This window comes from Somniosus microcephalus, unplaced genomic scaffold (assembly GCF_052327205.1).
Source record: "Somniosus microcephalus isolate GS21.2 unplaced genomic scaffold, FLI_Smic_1.0 unresolved_chr4, whole genome shotgun sequence".
NCBI classification, from domain to species: Eukaryota; Metazoa; Chordata; class Chondrichthyes; order Squaliformes; family Somniosidae; genus Somniosus; species Somniosus microcephalus.
In genome coordinates, this window is record NW_028225182.1 from 44,227,570 (window position 1) to 44,252,445 (window position 24,876).

A 24,876-nucleotide genomic window follows, 5' to 3' on the forward strand; every position below is an offset into this window, starting at 1 on the left:
GAGAACTGAAGGAAGGAAGCCTGCAGGAGAAAGTCAAGGTAAATAAAACTTATTAAAACACTTTACACTTACCTCTGCACACATGCACCCATCACTCACCTGCACAACGGACATCTTGACCCCTCCAACCCCTTCAGACCGACGGTCCGCCTCGCTAACTTGGCGTGGGTCGGAGCCGTCGGGAAGCCCACACTTCAGGGCTAAAAATAGGGATTAGGCAAAAAACTGCCTGTTAACTACCTATTAACAGGCAGTTAATCCCAGCACAGGTGGGATACCCGCTTCCTGGGACATTGGCACGGAGGCGGGTTGGGGGCGGGATGGGTTTCTGCCCCCCGATTCTGCAATTTTCCCAAGACTCCCGCCTCCACGGGGCTTGGAAATTCGAGCCCAGGGAATCTGCAAAGGGATATAGATAGACTGTGTGAGTGGGCAGTAAGGTGGCAGATGGTGTATAATGTAGGGAAATGTGAGGTTATTCACTTTGGTAGGAAGAATAGAAAAACAGAATATTTTTTAAATGGCGAGAACCTTTTAAATGTTGGTGTTCAGAGAGATTTGGGTGTCCTTGTGCAAGAAACACAGAAAGCTAGCATGCAGGTACCGCAAGCAATAAGGAAGGCAAATGGCATGTTGGCCTTTATCGCAAGGGGGTTGGAGTATAAGAGTGAGGAAGTCTTGCTACAATTGTACAGGGCCTTGGTCAGACCACACCTGGAGTACTGGGCACAGTTTTGGTCTCCTTATCTAAGGAAGGATATACTTGCCTTGGAGGCGGTGCAACAAAGGTTCACCAGATTGATTCCTGGGATGAGAGGGCTGTCCTATGAGGAGAGATTGTGTAGAATGGGCCGATACTCTCTGGAGTTTAGAAGAATGAGAGGTGATCTCATTGAAACATACAAGATTCTGAAGGGGATTGACAGGGTAGATGCCGAGAGGTTGTTTCCCCTGGCTGGGGAGTCTAGAACTAGGGAGCATAGTCTCAGGATAAGGAGTCGGCCATTTAAAACTGAGATGAGGAGGAATTTCTTCACTCAGAGGGTTGTCAATCTTTGGAATTCTCTACCCCAGAGGGCTGTGGATACTGAGTCTTTGAGTATATTCAAGGCTGAGATCAATAGATTTTTGGACTCTAGGGGAATCAAGGGATATGGAGATCGGGCGGGAAAGTGGAGTTGAGGTCGATGATCAGCCATGTTCTTCTAGAATGGCGGAGCAGGCTCGAGGGGCCGTACGGCCTACTACTGCTACCATTTCTTATGTTCTTATGTTCTATCAAAACTCTTCATAATTTTCAACACCTCCATTAAATTCTCTGCTCTAAGGAGAATAATCCCAGTTTTTCTAGTCTCTCCAAATAACTGTCCCTCATTACTGGCGCCAGTCTAGTAAATCACCTTTGCAACTTTTCCACAGCCTTGACATCCTTCCTAAAATGTCCACAATAGTCCAGCTGAGGCCTAACCAGTGAATTATAAATGTTTAATATAATATCCTTGCTATGCTTCTATTTATAAAGCCAATGGCCGGAATTTTCTGGGGTCTGTGCGGGTGCGATCAGAGGTGGGTCAGGTGCTAAATATGAAATAAATTAGGACAGGTCAGGAATCCGCCGTCATCCTGCCCCCACGCGCCTTTCCCTCGGGCACGTTTGCCGGCGTTTGCAGCAAAGTCGCCATCCAGTCTCACCTCATTGGTACAACCTATCACACCATTGACAGATTGCTGCTCTCATCTCTACTTGGCCTGCCATCTATTCCATCAGCATGGGTGCCATCTATACTGTCCCACCTTGGTCCTCAGAATCAGACCATGATGACCCCAACACCAACAACACCACCACCACCAACCTTCCCCTCAACCACATGATGCTGCACAGGATAGAGGGCATCAGCGCAGGACTGCACCGTGCCGGAGGCGGTACCCCCAACACAGGATATACAGGCAGAACCTCCTCAGCATGACTGAGCAGGAGTGCCAAGGAAGGCTCAGGCTATTGCGTCAGATCGTCGTAGACATTTGCACATTGCTCGAGCAAGACCTGCAGCCCAGAGGAACGGGTGGACATGCCTTACCAGTGGCTGTCAAAGTCACCAGCACCCTCAACGTCTTCGCCTCAGGCTCCTTCCAGGGATCTGCAGTAGATATTTGCAGCATCTCGCAGTCGGCCGGCCACAGATGCATCATACAGGTCACCAATGCCCTCTTTGACAAGTCAGCCAACTATATCAACTTTGCCACTGATAAAGCCAGGGTTACTGAGCATGCACTCGGCTTTGCAGCTCTGGCTGGTTTCCCACGTGTGCAGGGCATCATCGACTGCACACACATGGCCATCAGTGCACCCCATCATAACCCAGCAGTCTTTGTCAACCGCAAGGGCTTCCACTCCCTCAATGTGCAGCTGGTCTGCAACCATAGGAAGATCATGCACGTGTGCGCCAAATTTTCTGGCCGCTGCCATGACTCTTTCGTCCTTCGCCAGTCCAGCCTCCCTCAGCTCTTCACTCCTCCAAACAGACTTTCTGGCTGGCTGCTTGGAGACGAGGGCTAGCCACTGAAGACGTGGCTCATGACACCATTGAGGAGGCCAAGTACTGAGGCCCAGGAGAGATATAATGAAAGCCACATTTCCACCAGACGTGTCATAGAGCAGACAATAGGCATGCTCAAAATGCGCTTCAGATGCCTTGACAGATCTGGAGGAGCCCTTCCGTGCGCACCAGCTAGGGTTTCCAGAATTGTCGCGGTCTGCTGCGCCCTGCACAACACAGCGCAGCAGCGAGGATTAGCGCTGCATGAGGAGCAAGGCTCTGATCGCACAGCCTCTTCAGAGGAGGAGGAGCAGGAGGAGGAGGAGCATCAGCTGGAAGAGGAGGAGGAGGAGCAGGAGCTGGAGGAACCTGTGGCCCAGATCCCACCAGCTGCTGCCCGGGAGGCCAGGGATGTCATCGCACCTGCACCATTTAATAGGGCTGGCTAACGTGCAGGGCGGGCTTGATAGGCCCCATTAGCACAAAGTCGATTTCTGCAGCGAAATGGAAGCAAGAATAGGGTCGCGACCTGCTATGCTGACCGTCCGCACACAACCCGCCCAGGTAAAGAAAATTCCGGCCAATGATTCTTTTTTTTACAGCCTTACCAACATGTCCTGCCACCTTCAAGAATTTCTCTACACAAATTTCCCCATTGTTCATGATATTTCAGCTTCTACACTATCCCCAATCCTTGTTTAGCTCTCTGCAACATTTTTAAAAAGTCCGGATAAAAGATGCTTTTCATTTCCTGGTTTGCTGTCTGAGAGAACTCTTCAACGCGATTGGCTGTTTAGACAGCTTGTTGACGTCACTGCAGCTCTTCGCTGGGAATTCCCAATGTTATAAATCTCATCATCAAGAAACTACTCGTGAAATAACGCTGGACGGCCAGCTGGTGGCGCCGTCCAAGGAGTATAAATACTCGGGTGTGGGCCCAGCTATGCAGGGACATTTTGTAAGAAAAGGAACTAATGAAGTACAACCAGTGAAGTACCTAGCACAAAGGAAGTTGGCTGTGGTTGTTGGAGGTCATTCATCTCAATCACATGACATCACTGCAGGAGTTCCTCAGGGCAGTGTCCTAGGCCCAACCATCTTCAGCTGCTTCGTCAATGACCTTCCCTCCATCATAACGTCAGAAGTGGGGATGTTCGCTGATGATTGCACACTGTTCAGCACTATTCGAGACTCGTCAGATCCTGACGCAGTCCGTGTCCATATGCAGCAAGACCTGGACAACATTCAGACTTGGGCTGACAAGTGGCAAGTAACATTCGCACCACACAAGTGCCAGGCAATGACCATCTCCAACAAGCGAGACTCTAACCATCTCCCCTTGACATTCAATGGCATGACCATCGCTGAATCCCCCACTATCAACATCCTGGGGGTTACCATTGATCAGAAACTGAACTGGACCAGCCATATAAATACTGTGGCTACAAGAGCAGGCCAGAGGCTGGGAATTCTGCAGCGAGTGTCTCACCTCCTGACTCCCCAAAGTCTTTCCACCATCTACAAGGCACAAGTCAGGAGTGTGATGGAATACTCTCCACTTGCCTGAATGAGAGCAGCTCCAACAACACTCAAGAAGCTCGACACCATTCAGGATAAAGCAGCCCGCTTGATTGGCACTCCATCCACCTTCAACATTCACTCCCTCCACCACCGGCGCAGTGTGTACCATCTACAAGATGCACTGCAGCAACTCGCCAAAGCTCCTTCAACAGCACCTTCCAAACCCACGACCTCTACCACTTAGAAGGACAAGGGCAGCAGACGCATGGGAACATCACCACCTACAAGTTCCCCTCCAAGCCACACACCATCCTGACTTGGACCTGTATCGCCGTTCCTTCACTGTCGCTGGGCCAAAATCCTGGAACTCCCTTCCTAACAGCATTGTGGGTGTACCTACACCATATGGACTGCAGCGGTTCAAGAAGGCGGCTCACCACCATCTTCTCAAGAGCAATTAGGGATGGGCACTAAATGCAGGCCTAGCCAGCGACGCCCACCTCCCATCAATGAATTAAAAAAAACTAGACCTCCATGTTCTGAAACAAGTTGATTAAAGCCTTGCTTGATGCTCAAACCAAGTGCGGTGAGTTTTATTACGTCACCCATTACAAAGTTTTACAATCAACTGCACATCGTGAAAGGCAAACTTCTCACCAGAGCGCGAGAATCATTAAAAGCTAACGGCCAGGTACAGGTCCATGTTTTTATAAATAGACGCCTCCGTCTCTGCTGTACCCTTCTATGATTCTACACCTCGCGAGATCTCTGTGGGCAGCTTTCTTCGGGGCATAAGAACATAAGAAATAGGAGCAGGAGTAGGCCAATCGGCCCCTCGAGCCTGCTCCGCCATTCAATAAGATCATGGCTGATCTGATCCTAACCTCAAATCTTCTATCACTCTGCATCCACCCGAACCCATGTGATCTCCCGGGAGAGGCGAAAAACCAGATAAAGACCCAATGGCCAATTTGGGAGAAAAAAATCTGGGAAATTCCTCTCCGACCCATCTAGGCGATCGAAATTCTTCCAGGAGATCACTCTGTCCCTATATTTTCTACAGTACTTACCTTCTGTAAAGGCGATCTCCACCCCAGCCAGGAGCAGGAATAAAACCATCTCCTGAAATCTAACACAGAATTAGAACACAGTAGGAGCAGAACCAGGCTACACGGCCCCTGGGCCCGCTCCACTACCCACAGGGCCATGACCATTCCGAACCTAGACTCATGTCCAATTTCCTGCCCGCTCCCCGTAACCCTTAATTCCCTTTACTTCTAGGAAACTATCTATTTCTGTTTTAAATTTATTTAATGATGTAGCTTCCACCGCTTTCTGGGGCAGCAAATTCCACAAACTTACCACCCTCTGAGTGAAGAAGTTTCTCCTCATCTCAGTTTTGAAAGAGCAGCCCCTTATTTTAAGATTATGCCCCCTAGTTCTAGTTTCACCCATCATTGGGAACATCCTCACCGCATCCACCCGATCCAACCCCTTCACAATCTTATACATTTGAATAAGATCGCCTCTCATTCTTCTGAACTCCAATGAGTAGAGTCCCAATCTACTCAACCTCTCCTCATATGACCACCCCCTCATCCCTGGGATTTACCGAGTGAACAGTGGTGAGCACCTTTGCTTCGCCGCTGACCGCAAATTACGAGCCGTAGTGTTTATTATTAATATCACAGAGATTTCACCCTCACACAGTTTGATTTCAGTTTCATTGTTCTGGGTTGTAAATTATTTTAAGTGGAGATAAGTGAAAATGTGAATTAAGCTGGATTGATGCAAAATGTAATCTAATAATTTATAACGGGAGTATTTTGACAATTCTAATAGTTAATCAGCGTCTGATATGAATGGAACTCACCAGTTGACTGTTCCGTTTTGCTAAAACGACAATCCGGTTTTTCTCTTGGAGCCAGTAATGGTAAGTGCTTGCCATGTAATCTGTCTCATCGACATAAATTGACCGAACCTGTTCAAAATCCTCTTCTGTAGCCAGGCAAAAGTCCAGCTTGGACTCTGAGTACTTGACACACAAATAAAACACAAAGATTAGTAGCATAGCTGAATATGCCATGAGGTTTGGGTTTTGATTTACAGACGGAATGTGATGATCCTTGTGGTACAGGAAACTTTGTGCTATCCGGCACCGACGGGACCGCGCTGTTGCCGTTCCCTCAAGACTGCCGGACAAACCAGCGCTAATGTTGAAACATACGGAGATTTTGATCTCCGTATCTGGCAAAAAACCCTGTTGCTTAGCAACAGCTTCTGAACAGTCGGCCCGTACTCTCTGTAGCGTCTCTGTAGCTTAGCAACAGCTTCTGCGAGACCTTGCAGAGCTTGACTGTTGAGAAAAAAGCAACAAAAAGAAAAAAACCTAACGAAACGGCTCCTGATTTTTGCCGGTGGCTCGAGCTTGCCGGACATTTAGCCTCCGGATAACACAAAGTTTCCCGTACCTTTGTTTAAAAAGAGAGAAAGGGATTAGACCGAGTAATTACAGGCCAGTCAGCCTAACCTCGGTGGTGGGAAAACTATTGGAAAGAATTCTGAAGGACAGGATAAATCTTCATTTAGATGGATTAATCAAGGCGAGTCAGCACGGATTTGTTAAGGGAAGGTCGTGTCTGACAAACTTGATTGAATTTTTTGAGGAGGTAACAAGGAGGGTAGATGAGGGTAATGCGTTTGATGTAGTGTATATGGACTTTAGCAAGGCTTTTGATAAGGTTCCACATGGCAGACTGGTCACAAAGTTAAAAGCCCATGGGGTCCAGGGCAAAGTGTCAAGTTGGATTCAAAACTGGCTCGGAGACAGGAAGCAGAGGGTAATGGTTGATGGGTGTTTTTGTGACTGGAAGGCCGTTTCCAGTGGGGTTCCGCAGGGCTCAGTACTAGGTCCCTTGCATTTTGTGGTATATATCAATGATCTAGACTTGAATATAGGGGGTATGATTAAGAAGTTTGCAGATGATACTAAAATCGGCTGTGTGGTTGATACTGAAGAAGGAAGCTGTAGATATCAATAAATTGGTCAGGTGGGCAGAACAGTGGCAAATGGAATTCAATCCAGAGAAGTGTGAGGTAATGTATTTGGGGAGGGCTAACAAGGAAACACATGAGATGGTAGGATACTGAGTAGTGTAGAGGAACAAAGGGACCTTGGAGTGCATGTCCACAGATCCCTGAAGGTAGCAGGCCAGGTAGATAAGGTGATTAAGAAGGCATACGGAATGCTTGCCTTTATTAGCCGTGGCATAGAATACAAGAGCAGGGGGGTGGTTATGTTTCAACTGTATAAAACACTAGTTAGGCCTCAAGCTAGAGTACTGCGTGCAGTTCTGGTCACCACATTACAGGAAGGCTGTGAGTGCACTGGAGAGGGTACAGAGGAGATTTACAAGGATGTTACCGGGAGTAGAGAATCTTAGCTATGAGGACAGACTGGATAGGCTGGGTCTGTTTTCCTTGGAACAGAGGAGGCTGAGCGGAGAACTTATTGAGGTGTATAAAATTATGAGGGGCATAGATAAAGTGGATAGAAAGGACCTATTTCCCTTAGCAGAGGGGTCAAAAACCAGGGGCCACAGATTTAAAGTACAGGAAACTTTGGTTTATCCGGAGGTTGTATGTCCGGAAACCTCGATCTAACGGCAGAAATCAGCAGCCGTTTTGGTTAGGTTTTTTTTCCTTCTCCTAGCATTTTTTTTTAACAATCAGGCTCTGGAAAGCGTCTCTGTAGCTTAGCAACAGCTTCAGAGACGCTTCCAAGGTACGGGCTGAGTGTTTACAAGCTGTTGCTAAGCAACAGTGTTTGTTGTCAGATACGGGGATGAAAACCTCCGTATCCTTCAACATTAGCGCTGGTCTATCCGGAAGTTTTGATCGATCGGCAGCAGCTCGGTCCCGGATATCGCGAAGTTTCCTGTAATTGGTGGAAGGTTTAGAGGGGATTTGAGGGGAAATTTCTTCACCCAGAGGGTTGTGGGGGTCTGGAACCCACTGCCTGAAAGGGTGGTAGAGGCAGGAACCCTAACCACATTTAAAAAGTACTTGGATGCGCCCTTGGGATGCTCTAACCTGCAGGGCTACGGACCGAGAGCTGGGAAGTGGGATTGGACTGGATAGCTTTGTGCTGGCCGGCGCGGACACGATGGGCCGAAATGGCCTCCTTCCATGCTGTAACTTTCTATGATGCTATGATCCTGGGCCTCAGGGGCTGCCTGCCACTCAGGCACAAAGTGCAGAGATTATTCAGGATTGCTAGTTCACGTCTGTGCCACTATACGGTAGTTGAGGCAACAAGCATCAGCAACAACCACCTGCATTGATAAAGCACCTTCAACACAGAAAAACAGTCCAAATCACTTCACGGTTAGCGTAACTGGGTAAGAGTTGACACCGCGCCAAAGAAGGATATATTAGGAGGGATGACTAAAAGCTTGGTCAAAGAGGTAGGTTTTAAGCAGGGTTCTAAAGAGAAAAGAGGGATGGGGAGTTTAGGCGGCGGGGGGGTGGGGGGGGGGGAAATTGTAGAACTCAGGGTCTAGACGGCTGAAGTCGCGGCAACCAGTGGTGACACAAAGGGAGTGGCGGATGCACAAGAGGCCAGAGTTGGAGGAGGGCAGAGTTCTCAGAGGGTTGTAGGAAATGTTCGCTCTTTTTTTTTTTTTGGCCAGGGTCCCTTTAAATTTGCTGTGCGGTCTGTTTTTCAGTGGTAACAGCTGGTGAGCGGGACCTCCCGATTGACGCCTGGCTGCGCGCCCGCGTAACTTAGGGGAAACGTTGGTTGTACGGCTGGAGGAGGTTACAAGATAGGTACGGGCAAGGCCGTGAAGAGATGCCTCTGTTTATAATGCCAAGGATCCCGTATGCTTGTTTAGCAGTCTTCCCAACTTGTCCAGCCTGATCTCAAGTGCTGCTCTCACACAATGAACGGACACTATTCAAAATGAAACCAAGCTTTAAAGGGAGCAAGTGACCTTGTCCTACAGCCATGGTATCCACGTTCGCAGAGTGTTCACAAGTTTTATTCCTACATTACAGATAAAGGGGGAGAAATTGGACACGTTAGCGCCTCCCATTAGCACCTCCGGGGGCGCTAATGGGGCACTACCGGCTTTGAAACCGGGCGCGGCGATAGCACCGAAACCAAGGTCTAATATGGTGATAAAGGACATACCGCCACCGACAAGCATTATGAAGGGAGCCTGATGCAACTTACCCCTCTGGTTTGGCACCTCCTCACTCCCGGCCAGTCCATGAATCGTGTGCCTAGTGCTCTCAGGTAAGTCTGGATCCTAAGCATACAACGTCCTGGATACAGGAGGGTTGGAGGTGAGACGTGTGGATGGGCAACGCATGGAGGCAAACAAAATGGATCTTCAATGTATTAAAATGTACTTACACCTGCAGTGTACTGGACATCACTGAACTGATGCATTTTCAATGTTTTAATTGTACTGTATTCATCAAAGGACAACTAACGTTAACAGAACAATATAATGCGTGAAAATATAACGGCCCAGAAATTCGGGTCGGGGGCTTCCCGCGGGTGCAAGCCCCCGACCTGCACTTACCTTGCGCGCCGGCCGTTGAGCTGTGGGCCCGCGTGGGATTCCGATCCTAGGCCTCCTCCAACTGCCGGCGCGCAGTGCTTGCGTATCCAAGGGGCGCAGTTAGTTTGATGCGTCCCCTGGGATCACATGGGCCATGGAGAGCCAATGGTAGCAGGGAATGCTTCATTCATAAGTTTGACAGGAAGGGCTGTCAAAACTTATAAATACTACGGGCCCCAAAACATCACTAAATCTTCAAATAAATTTGTTTAAAAATCACATTTTTTAAATAAACTATAAATTACATGAAATAACTATTTTAAACAATAATTTAAACTTTTGAAAAAAATAATTTTATTTTCCAACGGGGCTAAAAATAAACTTACCTTTCTTTAAAGTATTTAAAAATAATAAACCTGTGGAAAAATGTTTTAATTTTAATTAATTCACCACTTACCTTGTAAAAAGCAGGCCTTGCGACTGCTTTTTAAATGTGTAAATTCTGGAGACTTACCCTCCCGGGAAAACCTGCAAAAAAAAGTTCGATGCGCACGCGCTGCCTCTCCTGCGCACGCGTTCGAACTCTGAACCCCTTTTTTCAGGGGAATGGAAGTTCCGGTTTCCCGCGCAATGCGTGCAGGAAACCGGCACCTCCATTGGGCCTACGGGTGAGTACCCCCCGTGCGTACTCACCCGAAGTTCTAATATTTATAACACAGAAACATAACATACAAGAATATAATATACCAGAATAGAGTTCTTCAAAATTGTAGCAGACAATTGAATCCAGTGAGTTACAATGGGGTTAAAGCTCATTTAAACCCAATGTTGCAGCCATTTCCAGAGTAAATAATTCACAAGCCTTTGTACTGATACCACCCACAGTGCTGTAATCAGGAGTTTCAATCTGCAGGAACTGAGCTCTTTTTCCGTCGCCTTTGTCTCCGTGCCCACTTCTTTGACCAGGAGTCTTCCCCCCGCACAGCTGACCCTTTCTCCTGTTTACAGAATTCCCGCTCTAACTGGGCCCCCCCCCCCCGACCTCTTACCCTCTCTCGATCTTTACATTGCGAACTGACGGCATGACATCGGCCGTCTCAATTTCTCTGCTTCGCTCACTCACTCCAACCTACCTCCCTCTGAACTTGCAGCACTCCGTTCCCTCAGATCCAACCCCAACATTGCCATTAAACCTGCTGACAAGGGTGGTGATGTTGTTGTTTGGCGAACTGACCTCGTCATTTAGCCTCGGCAAGGTAAACTATCTGACACCTCCTACCTCCCCCTGGGATATGACCCCCACTACCGAACATCAAGTTATGGTTTCCAAGACTGTCACTGACTTCATCTCCTCTGGAGATCTTTCCTCCACGGCCACCAAACTCATAGTTCCCCAACCCCGCACAGCCCGCTTCTACCTCCTTCTCAAGATCCACAAACAAGGCTGCCCAGGTAGACCCATCGTTTCAGCCTGTTCTTGCCCCACGGAATTGATTTCTTCCTATCTCGACTCTATTTTCTCTCCCCTTGTCCACCTACATCCGTGACTCTTCTGACGCCCTCTGCCACTTTAACAGTTTCCAGTTTCCTAGCCCCAACTGTCTCCTTTTCACTATGGACACCCAATCCCTCTACGCCTCCATCCCCCACCAGGATGGCCTGAGGGCGCTCTGCTTCTTCCTTGAACAGAGGCCCAACCAGTTCTCATCCACCACCACCCTCCTCCAGCTGGTTGAACTTGTTTTCACATTTAACAACTTCTCCTTTAACTCTACTCACTTCCTCCAAATCAAAGGTGTTGCTATGGGAACCCGCATGGGCCCTAGCTATGCCTGCCTTTTCATGGAATATGTGGAACATTCTTTGTACCAGTCCGACTCAGGTCCCCTCCCTCACCTCTTTTTCCGGTACCGATACTGCAAAGGCTATGGGCCCTGACAACATTCCGGCAATAGTACTGAAGACTTGTGATCCAGAACTAGCTGCGCCCCTAGCCAAGCTGTTCCAGTACAGCTACAACACTGGCATCTACCCGGCAATGTGGAAAATTGCCCAAGTATGTCCTGTCTACAAAAAGCAGGACAAATCCGACCCGGCCAATTACAGTCCCATCAGTCTACTCTCAATCATCAGCAAAGTGATGGAAGGTGTCGTCGACAGTGCAATCAAGCGGCACTTACTCAGCAATAACCTGCTAACTGACGCCCAGTTTGGGTTTCGCCAGGGCCACTCAGCTCCTGACCTCATTACAGCCTTGGTCCAAACATGGACAAAAGAGCTGAACTCAAGAGGTGAGGTGAGAGTGACTGCCCTTGACATCAAGGCAGCATTTGATCGAGTGTGGCATCAAGGAGCCCGAGCAAAACTGAAGTCAATGGGAATCAAGGGGAAAACTCTCCATTGGTTGGAATCATACCTAGCACAAAGGAAGTTGGCTGTGGTTGTTGGAGGTCATTCATCTCAATCACATGACATCACTGCAGGAGTTCCTCGGGGCAGTGTCCTAGGCCCAACCATCTTCAGCTGCTTCATCAATGACCTTCCCTCCATCATAAGGTCAGAAGTGGGGATGTTCGCTGATGATTGCACACTGTTCAGCACCATTCGAGACTCGTCAGATCCTGACGCAGTCCGTGTCCATATGCAGCAAGACCTGGACAACATTCAGACTTGGGCTGACAAGTGGCAAGTAACATTCGCACCACACAAGTGCCAGGCAATGACCATCTCCAACAAGCGAGACTCTAACCATCTCCCCTTAACATTCAATGGCATTACCATCGCTGAATCCCCCCACTATCAACATCCTGGGGGTTACCATTGATCAGAAACTGAACTGGACCAGCCATATAAATACTGTGGCTACAAGAGCAGGCCAGAGGCTGGGAATTCTGCGGCGAGTGTCTCACTTCCTGACTCCCCAAAGCCTTTCCACCATCTACAAGGCACAAGTCAGGAGTGTGATGGAATACTCTCCACTTGCCTGGATGAGTGCAGCTCCAACAACACTAAAGAAGCTCGACACCATTCAGGATAAAGCAGCCCGCTTGATTGGCACTCCATCCACCACCTTCAACATTCACTCCCTCCACCACCGGCGCACTGTGGCTGCAGTGTGTACCATCTACAAGATGCACTGCAGCAACTCGCCAAAGCTCCTTCAACAGCACCTTCCAAACCCGCGACCTCTACCACTTAGAAGGACAAGGGCAGCAGACGCATGGGAACATCACCACCTACAAGTTCCCCTCCAAGCCACACACCATCCTGACTTGGACCTGTATCGCCGTTCCTTCACTGTCGCTGGGCCAAAATCCTGGAACTCCCTTCCTAACAGCATTGTGGGTGTACCTACACCATATGGACTGCAGCGGTTCAAGAAGGCAGCTCACCACCATCTTCTCAAGGGCAATTAGGGATGGGCACTAAATGCAGGCCTAGCCAGCGACGCCCACATCCCATCAATGAATAAAAAAAAATATTGGTGACTCTATTGGTGCCATTTCCTGCTCTCGCCCTGAACTAGAAAGTTTTATTCACTTTGCTTCCAATTTCAACCCTTCCCTCTCCTCCACATGGTCCATCTCCGACTCTTCCCTTCCCTTCCTCAACTTCTCTGTCTCCATTTCTGGGAATAGGCTAGTGACAAACATTCACGATAAGCTCACTGACTCCCACCCCGCTACCTGTAAGGACTCTATTCCATTCTCCCAGTTTCTCCATCTCCGTCGCATCTGCTCTGACGATGCCACCTTCCATACTTCCAATGTCTTCCTTTTTCCTCAACCGAGGATTCCCCTCTACCGTGGTTGACATGGCTCTCGACCCTGTCTGTTCTATTTCCTGCGCTTCTGCTCTCACCCCTTTCCCTTCCTCCCAAACGACGATAGGGTTCCCCTTGTCATCACCTTCCACCCCACCAGCCTCCACATTCAACTGATCATCCTCCATTTCCGCCACCTCCAGCCTGATCCCACTACCAAACACATCTTGCCCGTCTCCTCCCTTTCAGCATTACGAAGGGACCGCTCCCTCCGCAACACCCTGGTCCACTCCGCAATCACCCCCAACATTCCTTCTCCCGGCACCTTCCCGTGCAAGCGCAGGAGATGCAACACCTGCCCTTTTACCTCCTCCCTTCCCACTGTCCAGGGCCCCAAGCACCCCTTCCAGGTGAAACAGCGATTTACTTGTACTTCTTGCAATCTAGTATACTGTATTCGCTGCTCACGATACAGTCTCCTCTACACTGGGCAGACCAAATGCAAATTGGGTGACTGCTTAGCGGAACACCTCCGTTCAGTCCGAAAGCGTGACCCCGAGCTTCTGGTCGCCTGTCACTTTAATTCTCCGCTCCACTCCCACTTTGACCTCACCATCCTCGGCCTCTTGCATTGTTCCAACGAAGCTCATCATAAGCTCAAGGAACAGCACCTCATCTTTCGATTAGGCACTTTACAGCCTTCTGGACCCAACATCAAGTTCAACAATTTCAGACTATAACCTCAGTTCTTATTTCTTTTTACATGGCAGCGGTTGATGATTCTGCCATTCCCATTTACACCTCATCTATCTCATTGTTTGTTTCTTAACTCGTACCATCACCACCTCCTTTTGCCTTGCATCATCATCCCTTTTGTCTGTTAATAAGAACATAAGACGTAGGAGCAGGAGTCGGTCATTTGGCCCCTCGAGCCTGCTCCGCCATTCAATAAGATCATGGCTGATCTGATCTTGGCCTCAACTCCACTTCCCTGCCCGCTCCCCATAACCCTCGACTCCCTTATCATTCAAAAATCTGTATCTCCACCTTAAATATATTCACTGACTCTGCCTCCACAGCTCTCTGGGGAAGAGAATTCCAAAGATTCACGACCCTCAGAGAGGAAATTCCTCCTCATTTCCGATTTAAAAGGGTGCCCCCTTATTCTGAAATTATGTCCCTTAGTTCTAGATTCCCCACGAGGGGAAACATCCTCTCTGCATCTACCCTGTCGAGCCCCCTCAGAATCTTATATATGTTTCAATAAGATCACCTCTCATTCTTCTAAACTCCAATGAGTATCGGCCCAACCTGCTCAACCTTTCCTCATAAGACAACCCCTTCATCTCAGGAATCAACCTCGTGAACCTTCTCTGAACTGCCTCCGATGCAAGTATATCCTTCCTTAAATAAGGAGACCAAAACTGTACGCAGTACTCCAGGTGTGGTCTCACCAACGCCCTGTACAGTTGTAACAGGACTTCCCTACTTTTATACTCCATTCCCTTTGCAATAAAGGCCAACACTCCATTTACCTTCCTAATTACTTGCTGTACCTGCATGCTAACCTTTTGTGATTCATGTACAAGGACCCCCAGATCCCTCTGTACCTCAGCATTTTGTAATCTCTCCCCATTTAAATAATCATTTGCTTTTTTATTTTTCCTACCAAAGTGGATAACCTCGCATTTTCCCACATTATACTCCATCTGGCAGATTTTTGCCCACTCACTTAGCCTATCTATATCTCTTTGGAGATTCTTTGCATCCTCCACACAACTTACTTTCCCACCTATCTTTGTATCATCAGCAAATTTGCCCACATTACACTTGGTCCCTTCATCCAAGTCATTAATATAGATTGTAAATAGTTGAGGCCCCAGCACCGATCCCTGTGGCACCCCACTAGTTACAGTTTGCCAACTTGAAAATGACCCATTTATGCAGATTCTCTGTTTTCTGTTAGTTAGCCAATCCTCTATCCATGCTAATATATTACCCCCAACCCAGTGAGCTCTTATCTTGCGTAGTAACCTTTTATGTGGCACCTTATCGAATGTCTTCTGGAAATCCAAATACACGACATCTGCTGGTTCCCCTTCATCCACCCTGCTCGTTACATCCTCAAAGAACTCTGGCAAATTTGTCAAACATGATTTCCCTTTCATAAAACCATGCTGACTCTGCTTGACTATATTATGACTTTCTAAATGTCCTGCTATCACTTCCTTAATGATGGACTCCAGCACTTTCCCAACGACAGATGTTAGACCAACTGCTCGATAGTTGCCTGCTTTCTGTCTCCCTCCTTTCTTAAATAGGGGCGTTACATTTGCGGTTTTCCAATCTTTCCTACCTCCTACAGACCTTCCCTTTTGTTCTTTCCTCCTCTCCCCCCTTTCCCGGCCCGTGCACTTGCTTAAAAACCCGTTCCATCTCCAACTTTTTCCAGTTCTGATGAAGGGTCATCGACCTGAAACGTTAACTCTGTTTCTCTCTGCACAGATGCTGCCTGACCTGCTGAGTATTTCCAGCATTTTCTGTTTTTATTGCACCTGACTACCTGCTTTATCCTAATATAATTGTAAAAAAAAGTGTTGATTTTGATATCCCGTGCAAGTTTGTTTTTATTCTCCCTGTTTGTAGCTCCTACTACCTGTTTTGCAACCCTTTGCTGCTCTTTGTATCTTTCCCATTCGCTAGGATCTGTGCTATTTTTTGCATTTTTGTATGCTTTTTTCTTTTAGTTTTATGCTGTCCCTTATCTCTTTAATCATCCACGGCATTTTTTTTGGCAAATAGATCTCTTGTCCCTCAGGGGTATGAACTCGTTCACACTGGCAATGGTAAAATTCTGCTGGTTTCACTCAAAGCCCAGTGTTTCTGCACTGCTGCCAAGTCTGACGTGCCCTTACCTGTTCCCTGTGATATTGTTCCCAGTCTTTCCTACTGTTTCAAAAGCTGCTCTGAGACCTAACTTGCTATAGAGTTACAGGATGCATAGCTAGCGTGATCCAATATGAAATGAAGACCACCATGGTCTCCTTGGTTAGGCCGCACCTAAACTACTGGGTCCTATTTGGCTCCTTTCATGAGGGGAGATATAGAGGCCCTGGGGAAATTCCAGAGGAGAGCCACTAGATCAGGGTGGGCAATTATTTGGGCTGGAGGGCCACTTAACAAGCTTTGGTAAGCTGTTGAGGGTGGCACGCCAATATTCCCCTAAGGTGCGCGGCCGCACGGTTACGCACGAATCGTGAGTTCCCGCGCAGGCCGCTCACCAGCCGCTGCCACTGGAAGAGATATCACGCCGCAAATTTAAAGGGACCACGCACATTGGCGAGAGCAAAGTGCTAAACTGCTAAATTTGATACAGGCCAACGCGTAGTGTTGATCATCCCTCTCACTTCTACTCTTGCCAATAATTTATAAACATAAATTCAGATAGTTGTCAGATACTATCTTAAATACACAAAATGTCGTGTTAAATTGTAAAAATCTTATACTACTAAATGAATGAAATGATTGATCAATTATATGTTGTACTGAAAGTCTACATGGCTGTTTGTTTTGGCAGAGCGGCTCCAGTGGACAGGGGCCTCCGACGCGAGACGTGTTCTCTTTTCAGTGTCTCTCAGTCTGCCAGCGCATTTCACACTTCATCTTTTGTCTCTTTACCTGTCCTATTACCATCTCGTCTCGCCTTGAATATCTCTTAATGTCTCTTCACCTCTCAGACCTTCCCTTTTGTTCTTTCATCCCCTCCCCCATTTCCCAGCACCCCGCCCCCCCTCCCCCCAAACTGGCCTTTTAATCTGTTTCATTTCCTGCTTTTTTTTCCCCTCAGTTCTGAAGAAGGGTCACAGACCTGAAACGTTAACTCTTTTGTTTCTCTCTCCACGGATGTTGCATTGACCGGCTGAGTTTTTCCCAGCGTTTTCTGTTGCTATTTCTTCTTTTCAGGTGTGCCGAGTACGGGAGCCCGAGGCTACGCAAGGCCTGAACTACAATCGCATGCTATTGCCCGGAGTCCTTGTGCTGCGGGGGAGCCAGTCCTGTGTCTAAGTGGACACAGGGCAGTTGAGGCCAATTCATTACATATATTCAAGAAGGAGTTGGATATGTTTCTTGAAGCTAAAGGGGATCAAGGGATATGGGGAGAAAGCAGGGGGACAGGGTACTGAATTTGGATGATCAGCCATGATCTCCTTAAATGGCGGAGCGGGCTCGATGGGCCGAATGGCCTACTCCTGCTCCCATGGTATGTTGGCCTTCGTAGCGAGAGGGTTCGAGTACAGGAACAAGGGTGTCTTGCTGCAGTTGTACAGGGCCTTGGTGAGACCACACCTTGAGTATTGTGTGCAGTTTTGGTCATCCTATCGGAGGAAGGATGTTCTTGCCATGGAGGGAGTGCAGCGAAGATTCACCAGACTGATACCTGGGATGGCAGGAATGATGTATGAGGAGAGATTAGGTCGATTGGGCTTATACTCGCTGGAGTTTAGAAGAATGAGAGAGGATCTCATTGGAACTTATAAAATTCTAACAGGACTAGACAGACTAGATGCAGGAAGGATGTTCCCGATGGCGGGGGAGTCCAGAACCAGGGGTCACAGTCTAAGGATAAGGGGTAAGCCATTTAGGACTGAGATGAGGAGGAATTTCTTCACCCAGAGAGTGGTGAACCTGTGGAATTCTCTACCACAGAAGGCAGTTGAGGCCAATTCATTAAATATATTCAAGAAGGAGTTAGATATATTTCTTAAGGCTAAAGGGATCAAGGGATATGGGGAGAAAGCAGGGACAGGGTACTGAGTTTGGATGATCAGCCATGATCTCATTAAATGGCGGAGCAGGCTCGAGGGGCCGAATGGCCTACTCCTGCTCCTATCTTCTATGTTTCTATGAATATAAAACTCACTGACTCTGCCTCCACAGCTCTCTGGGGTAGAGAATTCCAAAGATTCACGATCCTCGGAGAAGAAATTCCTACTTATCTCCATCTTAAATGGGCAACCCCTTATCCCGAAACTATGCCCCCTAGTTCTAGATTGCCCCACGAGGGGGAACATCCTCTCAGCATTCAGCACTCTGCAGCCTTCCGGACTCAATATCGAGTTCAACAATTTCAGATCATAACCTCGGCCCCTATTTCATTTTTTCTTGTAATTTTTCCACTCCTTTCCTCCTCCCCCCCCTTTCCTTTTGTTTCTCTCTCACACCTGGCAGCTATCTCTTGCCCTGCCAGTACACTTTACACCTAATCTCAGCCTATTACCATCTCGCCTAGCTTCTAATACCTTTTATTGTCTCTTTTACTTCTTTTGTTTCTTTTATTCTTTTGTCCAATCGCAGCTCTGCCTCCGATCTATCTTCTTTTCTTTCCAGTTTTGAAGAAGGGTTCGACCCGAAACGTCAACTCAAATTTCTCTCCACGGATGTTGCCTGACCTGTTGAGTTTTTCCAGCATTTTCTGTTGTTATTTCCTCTCAGCGTCTACCCTGTCAAGCCCCCTCAGAATCTTACATGTTTCAATAAGATCAGCTCCTGCTCCTATCTTTGGTTTCTATGCTTCTAAGACAGCGATGAGAAGCCCCCCACCCCACTGCCATCCTACTCTGGGTAACCAGGAGAAGAAAAGGTGCAGCTCCTGTCTCTTTCTTTGGGTAAGAGAGGCATGGAGATGAGCAGGCCAGGACTCAACTCAAGACTGGTGTGGACAGGATGATTATTTTTTTAGCCCCCCCCACCCTGGGCTCTACACTGAGGAAACTCCCAGACAGAAACGGCAGAGACCTGACGCAACAGGGGCGGAGGGGGTCTGCGCCAGAGTTACGCCTTTCACGCAATCGCACTCAATAAACCCCCCCCAAAAAAACCACCAGCATTCTCGTAACCTCACTAGAATGAAACCAAGCCCGGAGTTCAATTTCCTTCCGGGACCAAGTTGAGACTTAAAAAAAAAGTTTTTTAAAACAATGTCTAAAGTAAACAAACTATTCGATCGCGTCAGTTCCCACTCATTGCCGCCGAACGGCGTTATTTTATGTAGATTTAAAGTCTTTATGTTGTCGTGCATTTATCTGGGAAAGTTTGCAGATTTGTGGAAACTGAACTGGCAAAAACCAGGAGTCACTCACCTTCCATGTTACAGTGAATCAGCAGAAACTCAGGCCATGATTGTTTTGGGCGGGTCAGTTGTTAAAGTCAACATGATTGATTGGCGAACCCGCCTCCATGTGAGTTTCCAAAAGTGTGGGGTGGGGCGCTGTGATTTCAGCACAGACTCCACACCAAGGGCTGGATTTTTGATCCTGGAGGTGGGACTACAACTTTCGGGGTTGTTGTCTCGCCTCCATCGAGTTGTGGCCAACCCAGGCGACTAGACGGGACTGGACAGACTAGACGCAGGAAGGATGTTCCCCGATGGAGGGGGATGGGGGATGAGGGGGGGATGGATGAGGGAGGGGGATGAGGGAGGTGGATGAGGGTGGGAGGGATGATGGGAGGAGGGATGGGATGAGGGATTGGGGGGATGAGGGGGGGAGGATGGGGATGAGGGGAGGATGGGGGGGATGAGGGGGGGGGGAGGATGGGGGGGATGAGGGGGAGGATGGTGGGGAGGATGGGGCGGGGGGAGGATGGGGGGGATTGGGGGGGGATGGGGGGGAGGAGGAGGGGGATGAGGGATGGGGGATTGAGAGGGATAAGGGGGGTGAGGGGGATGGGGATAAGGGGGGTGAGGGGGATGGGGATAAGGGGGGTGAGGGGGATAAGGGGGGTGAGGGGGATGGGGATAAGGGGGGTGATGGGGATAAGGGGGGTGAGGGGGATGGGGATGGGGGGGATGGGGATGTGAGGGGGATGGGGATGGGGGGGTGAGGGGGATGGGGATGGGGGGTGATGGGGGTGGGGATGGGGGTTGGGGATGAGGGGGATTGAGGGGGAGGGGGATGGGGATGTGGGGGATGATGGGGAATGGGGGGATGAGGATATGGGGATGAGGGGGACGGGGGATGGGGGGGATGAGGGGGACGGGGGATTGAGGGGGAGGGGGATTGAGGGGGATGGGGATGGGGGGTGGGGATGAGGAGGATGGGGATGGGGATGGATGGGGGGGATGGGGATGAGGGGGATGGGGATGTGGGGGATGATGGGGAATGGGGGGATGAGGATGTGGGGGATGAGGGGGACGGGGGATGGGGATGAGGGGGACGGGGGATGGGGATATGGGGGGACGGGGGGGACGGGGGATGAGGGGGATGGGGATGAGGGGGACGGGGGATGAGGGGGATGGGGATGAGGGGGACGGGGGATGAGGGGGATGGGGATGAGGGGGACGGGGGATGAGGGGGATGGGGATGAGGGGGACGGGGGATGAGGGGGATGGGGATGAGGGGGACAGAGGGGGATGAGGGGGCGGAGGGGGATGGGGATGAGGGGTGGAGGGGGTGTGGGGATGGAGGGGGTGTGGGGATGGAGGGGGATGAGGGGGATGGGGATGAGGGGGACAGAGGGGGATGGGGATGAGGGGGGCGGAGGGGGATGGGGATGAGGGGTGGAGGGGGTGTGGGGATGGAGGGGGTGTGGGGATGGAGGGGGTGTGGGGATGGAGGGGGGATAGGGATGGAGGGGGAGGGGGGGATGGGGGGATAGCGATGGGGGGTGGTGGGGATGATGGGAGGGGATGGGGTGGATGGGGAAGGGGGGGGATGGGATGGGGGGATAGGATGGGATGGGGATGGGATGGGGGTAGGGGGGGATGGGATGGGAAGGGGGGGGAGAGTCCAGAACCAGGGGTCACAGTCTAACGATAAGGGGTAAGCCATTTAGGACTGAGATGAGGAGGAATTTCTTCACCCAGAGAGTGGTGAACCTGTGGAATTCGCTACCACAGAAGGCAGTTGAGGCCAATTCATTCTTAAATATATTCAAGAAAGAGTTAGATATATTTCTTAAGGCTAAAGGGATATGGGGAGAAAGCAGGGACAGGGTATTGAGTTTGGATGATCAGCCATGATCTCATTGAATGGCAGAGCAGTCTCGAAGGGCCGAATGGCCTACTCCTGCCCCTATCTTCTTTGTTTCCATGAGTTCCACTCAGGAGAATGTCTGCTCATAGAAGCTGGCTGCATGGAAACCCTTTCCCTGAGATCTGCGGAACAGGAAGAATGGTTTATACCAATTTGAGGTTCACCACTGTATCCAACTGGAAGCTACACTGAGTGCAGTGCCCTTTGGCAAAGGGTACAGCAGCGTAATGGTTATGTGACTGGACAAGTAATCCAGAGGCCTGGACTAATAAGCCAGCGATTGTATTCCACCACAATCTGAAACCTATTTGAATCTCCCCAATCAGGTTTCCGTCTCTGCCACCGCACCGAAACAGACCGAACCAAAGTCACGAACGACATTCTGTGTGACTGTGACCGTGGTGCATTAGCTCTCCTTGTCATCCTTGAACTCTCATTAGCCTTTGACATGGTTGTCCACACCATCCTCCTCCGTTGTCCAGGTCGGAGGGATTGCCCTCACTTGGTTCCATTCTTATCCCTCCCCTTGTAGCCAGAGCGTCCCAAACAATAGCTTCTCATCCCGCACCCGAAACTTTACATTCAGAGTCCCTCCTGCCCCCAGGGATCGCTTTCCCACCTCCGATCCCACACGTTGGCCAACACCCGATCCCATCTCCCTGCCTAACACCTGTTCCCAACCTCATACAACAGCCAATCCAACCTTCTTCCAGCTGTTCATCCCATTTCATGTTTGTTACAACATCCAACCCACTCACATACCTCAGATAATGGGAATGTCTAACTCACAACCGATGCTGTGACAACCAAGCATTTCAAGGTTGCGCAAGAGCTGAATTAAACTCAGCGAACCAGTCTTTTAGAGCAGTGTTGCATATGCCAAACAAATTCCAGTCGGGTGTTTCCAATCCTATGTTGGTAATGATGGGTTGAGTGCGCCTGTATAGCACCAACAAATCGACCTGATTTGATATTTTTGAGAAACAGTTTGCTATGGTCGATCAGCATTTCCTGCACAGTTATTGATGGATAGAGATCTTCCCAAAGCTAACTGGCCTTGGGTTTCTGTTACAAGCTTTTTGGGCTCAATCACTCGTTCTGTGTTTGAAAGAGAGGGAACCAGTCCCATTAACACTGTGAGGTCAGATTGCTAGGCTAGCAATCAACTGAGGGCTCCAAATTGGTCCCAGCCCTAGAACTGTGCCAAATGACATCTCTTTCATTGTTCAATTGAGCCAGAATAGCTGCCCATCAACATTGATTGGTGAAAAACTTTGCTGATAGCCTAAGCCGCTTGTCATAGACTGGCCAATTTAATATATTTTATTCATTCTTGGGATATGTGCGACATTTACAAGGCTGGAATTTATGGCCCATCCCTAATTGCCCTTGAGAAGGTGGTGGTTAGCCACCTTCTTGAACCGCTGCAGTCCGTGTGGTGAAGGTACTCCCACAGTGCTGTTAGGTAGCGAGTTCCAGGATTTTGACCCAGCGACGATGATTTCAACTGATCCTGGGATGTTCCCATCAGTTCAAAGCTAAGGGCATTTATTGCCCATCCCTACTTGCCCTTGAGGTAGAGAGCTTCAGAACTTTTGATCCAGTGACGATGATTTCAACTGACCGACACGGAGCTACAGAAACTTGCAAAAACAAAGATTTTGATGTCAAGAAATTGCATGTCACCCAGGCAGGGCCAACATTTATTGCCCATCCCTCGTTGCCCTGGAGGAAGGGAGGTCCAGAGCTTTGACGCAGTGACGATGATTTCAACTGTCTGACACGGAGCTACAGAAACAAGCATTTTGATGCTCGGAACTTGCATGTCACCTAGGCGCCATTCCATGAAAATGGCATGAAATGCTTGACATTGTACACAATGATCCCCCCTCTTTGCCCTTGGTTCGGCAAGAGGGGCGGTAGCGGTGCAGCGCAGGCTCGCAGGCTCGATGGGCCGAAATGGTCTCTATCTGCATTGTGGGGTTTCTGTGATTCTGTGATAACACCCCAAATTACCATGGTAACTAGCCAGGATATTATGAAGGCTGGCTTAATATGAAGACAACTGAAATATTTTAAAAGAAGAAAGTTCAGTTCAGGCAATACATTAAAGACCAAGAGGGAGAAATTGGCCTCCTTTGCGCCTCCTGTTAGCGCCCCCTGGTGGGGCGGTAACGGGGCGCTACCAGCTTTGTGACCGGGCGCGGCGGTAATACTGACGCCCGTGAATTGACGTGGAGGTTTGCGGCGGCGGTAACCACTAGCGCCACGCTCTCCTGCGGCCGGGGATCCAGGCGTCATCCGGCAGCGCCCCGGATCCGGACTTCGGTTCTGCCCCCTGCAGCTTCGGCGGGCGATAACACCGACAGCTGCAGGAGGTGTTGTCAGGGAGGCCGGGCCGCTTGGGGAGCGGTATTTAACGGTAAGGCCGCTTGTGCCAATGAAAAATTTCTTTTCACCCCTTCGGTTGCTGTTTTCAACTTTTTCCTGGGCCGCCATCGATCAGCCCTGCGCTCTGTTCGAGTGCTTGGGGCTGATCGTGGCGGATTGCGGCTGCTGTCGGCGCTGAGGAACCTCGGTTTAATGCAGAGCCTGCAGCGACGGCCCTTCCCTTTAAGGGAGTGAAGGAGCCTCCGTTCCAGGCAGCGCTGCCCTCGACATTGGGCAGCGCTGCACCGCTACCGCCCCTCTTGCCGAACCAAGGGAAGTAGTGGCGACTGATTTATCACTCCACTTCCTTCCTGGAGCGCTAAACCCCAAGCCCTAGCTTGCGTCGGATTCACTCGCGTAGCGCCCGGCGCTACTTTATCATTACCGCTAACGATACTCAATTTCTCCCCCCCGAAAATGCTACAAGAGGGCTTGAAAAATTGGGTGATCCGGCCTCCGTCATTCTTTGTGCCCACAACTTTGCCGCTGCCTACGTTTTATGTGCACCTCGTGGGTTAAATTTTGCTAATTAACGTTCCCAGCGCATAGTTTTGTGCAACAGGAACCTGGGGAGTTCAGCTCAACGTACCCGGGGCCTATTTCCCAACATTACGTGCAGTGCTCTGGCCCCCTGCATCCCAAGACCCGATGCACACTCCCGAATTGGAATTCCCTGTGTGTGGAGCGCCGATTTGTAAAACCCACCTCTTTGCACCATAGTCTGATTAAGCCCGAGACTGCCTGGAGGAATAGTGAAACGAGCACTTGCCTTTTGCTGGGATGGTGCCTTTTGCCTTCAAAGCCCATTTTGAATGGACACCAAGCAAGCTCCATGCTCAATGGAACCCTAAAAGGGAAATAGGCCTTCAGTGTTTATTGTTTTGTATTTATTACAGCTCTTTTCCAATATTTGAACTTTTAATGAAAAATATTCGTGTGTTTTTTGGTGAGTGCAGGGAAGGGACACCTGAGTCGAAGAACCTCCTATCTTGTCTCTTCCATTTCTTCCCTCCTCCACATAA

General features: G+C 49.4%; 1 protein-coding gene across 2 annotated transcripts in view; it reads right to left on the bottom strand.

Moving 5' to 3' along the window:
• Positions 1-19,675, bottom strand: part of LOC147090654 (histidine N-acetyltransferase-like) — a 30,127-nt gene extending 10,452 nt beyond the window's left edge. Inside the window, exons 1-3 of one of the 2 annotated variants that reach the window (XM_085977421.1) lie at positions 19,532-19,675; positions 9,295-9,386; positions 5,932-6,093 (exon numbers count right to left, since the gene is read on the bottom strand). In XM_085977421.1, coding sequence (XP_085833547.1) covers positions 5,932-6,093; positions 9,295-9,386; positions 19,532-19,538 — 261 coding nt within the window. In that variant the 5' untranslated portion in view covers positions 19,539-19,675. The remainder of the gene's footprint in view (positions 1-5,931; positions 6,094-9,294; positions 9,387-19,531) is intronic. The other variant, XM_085977422.1, reaches the window with a different exon arrangement.
• Between the last annotated feature and the right edge of the window lie 5,201 nt (positions 19,676-24,876).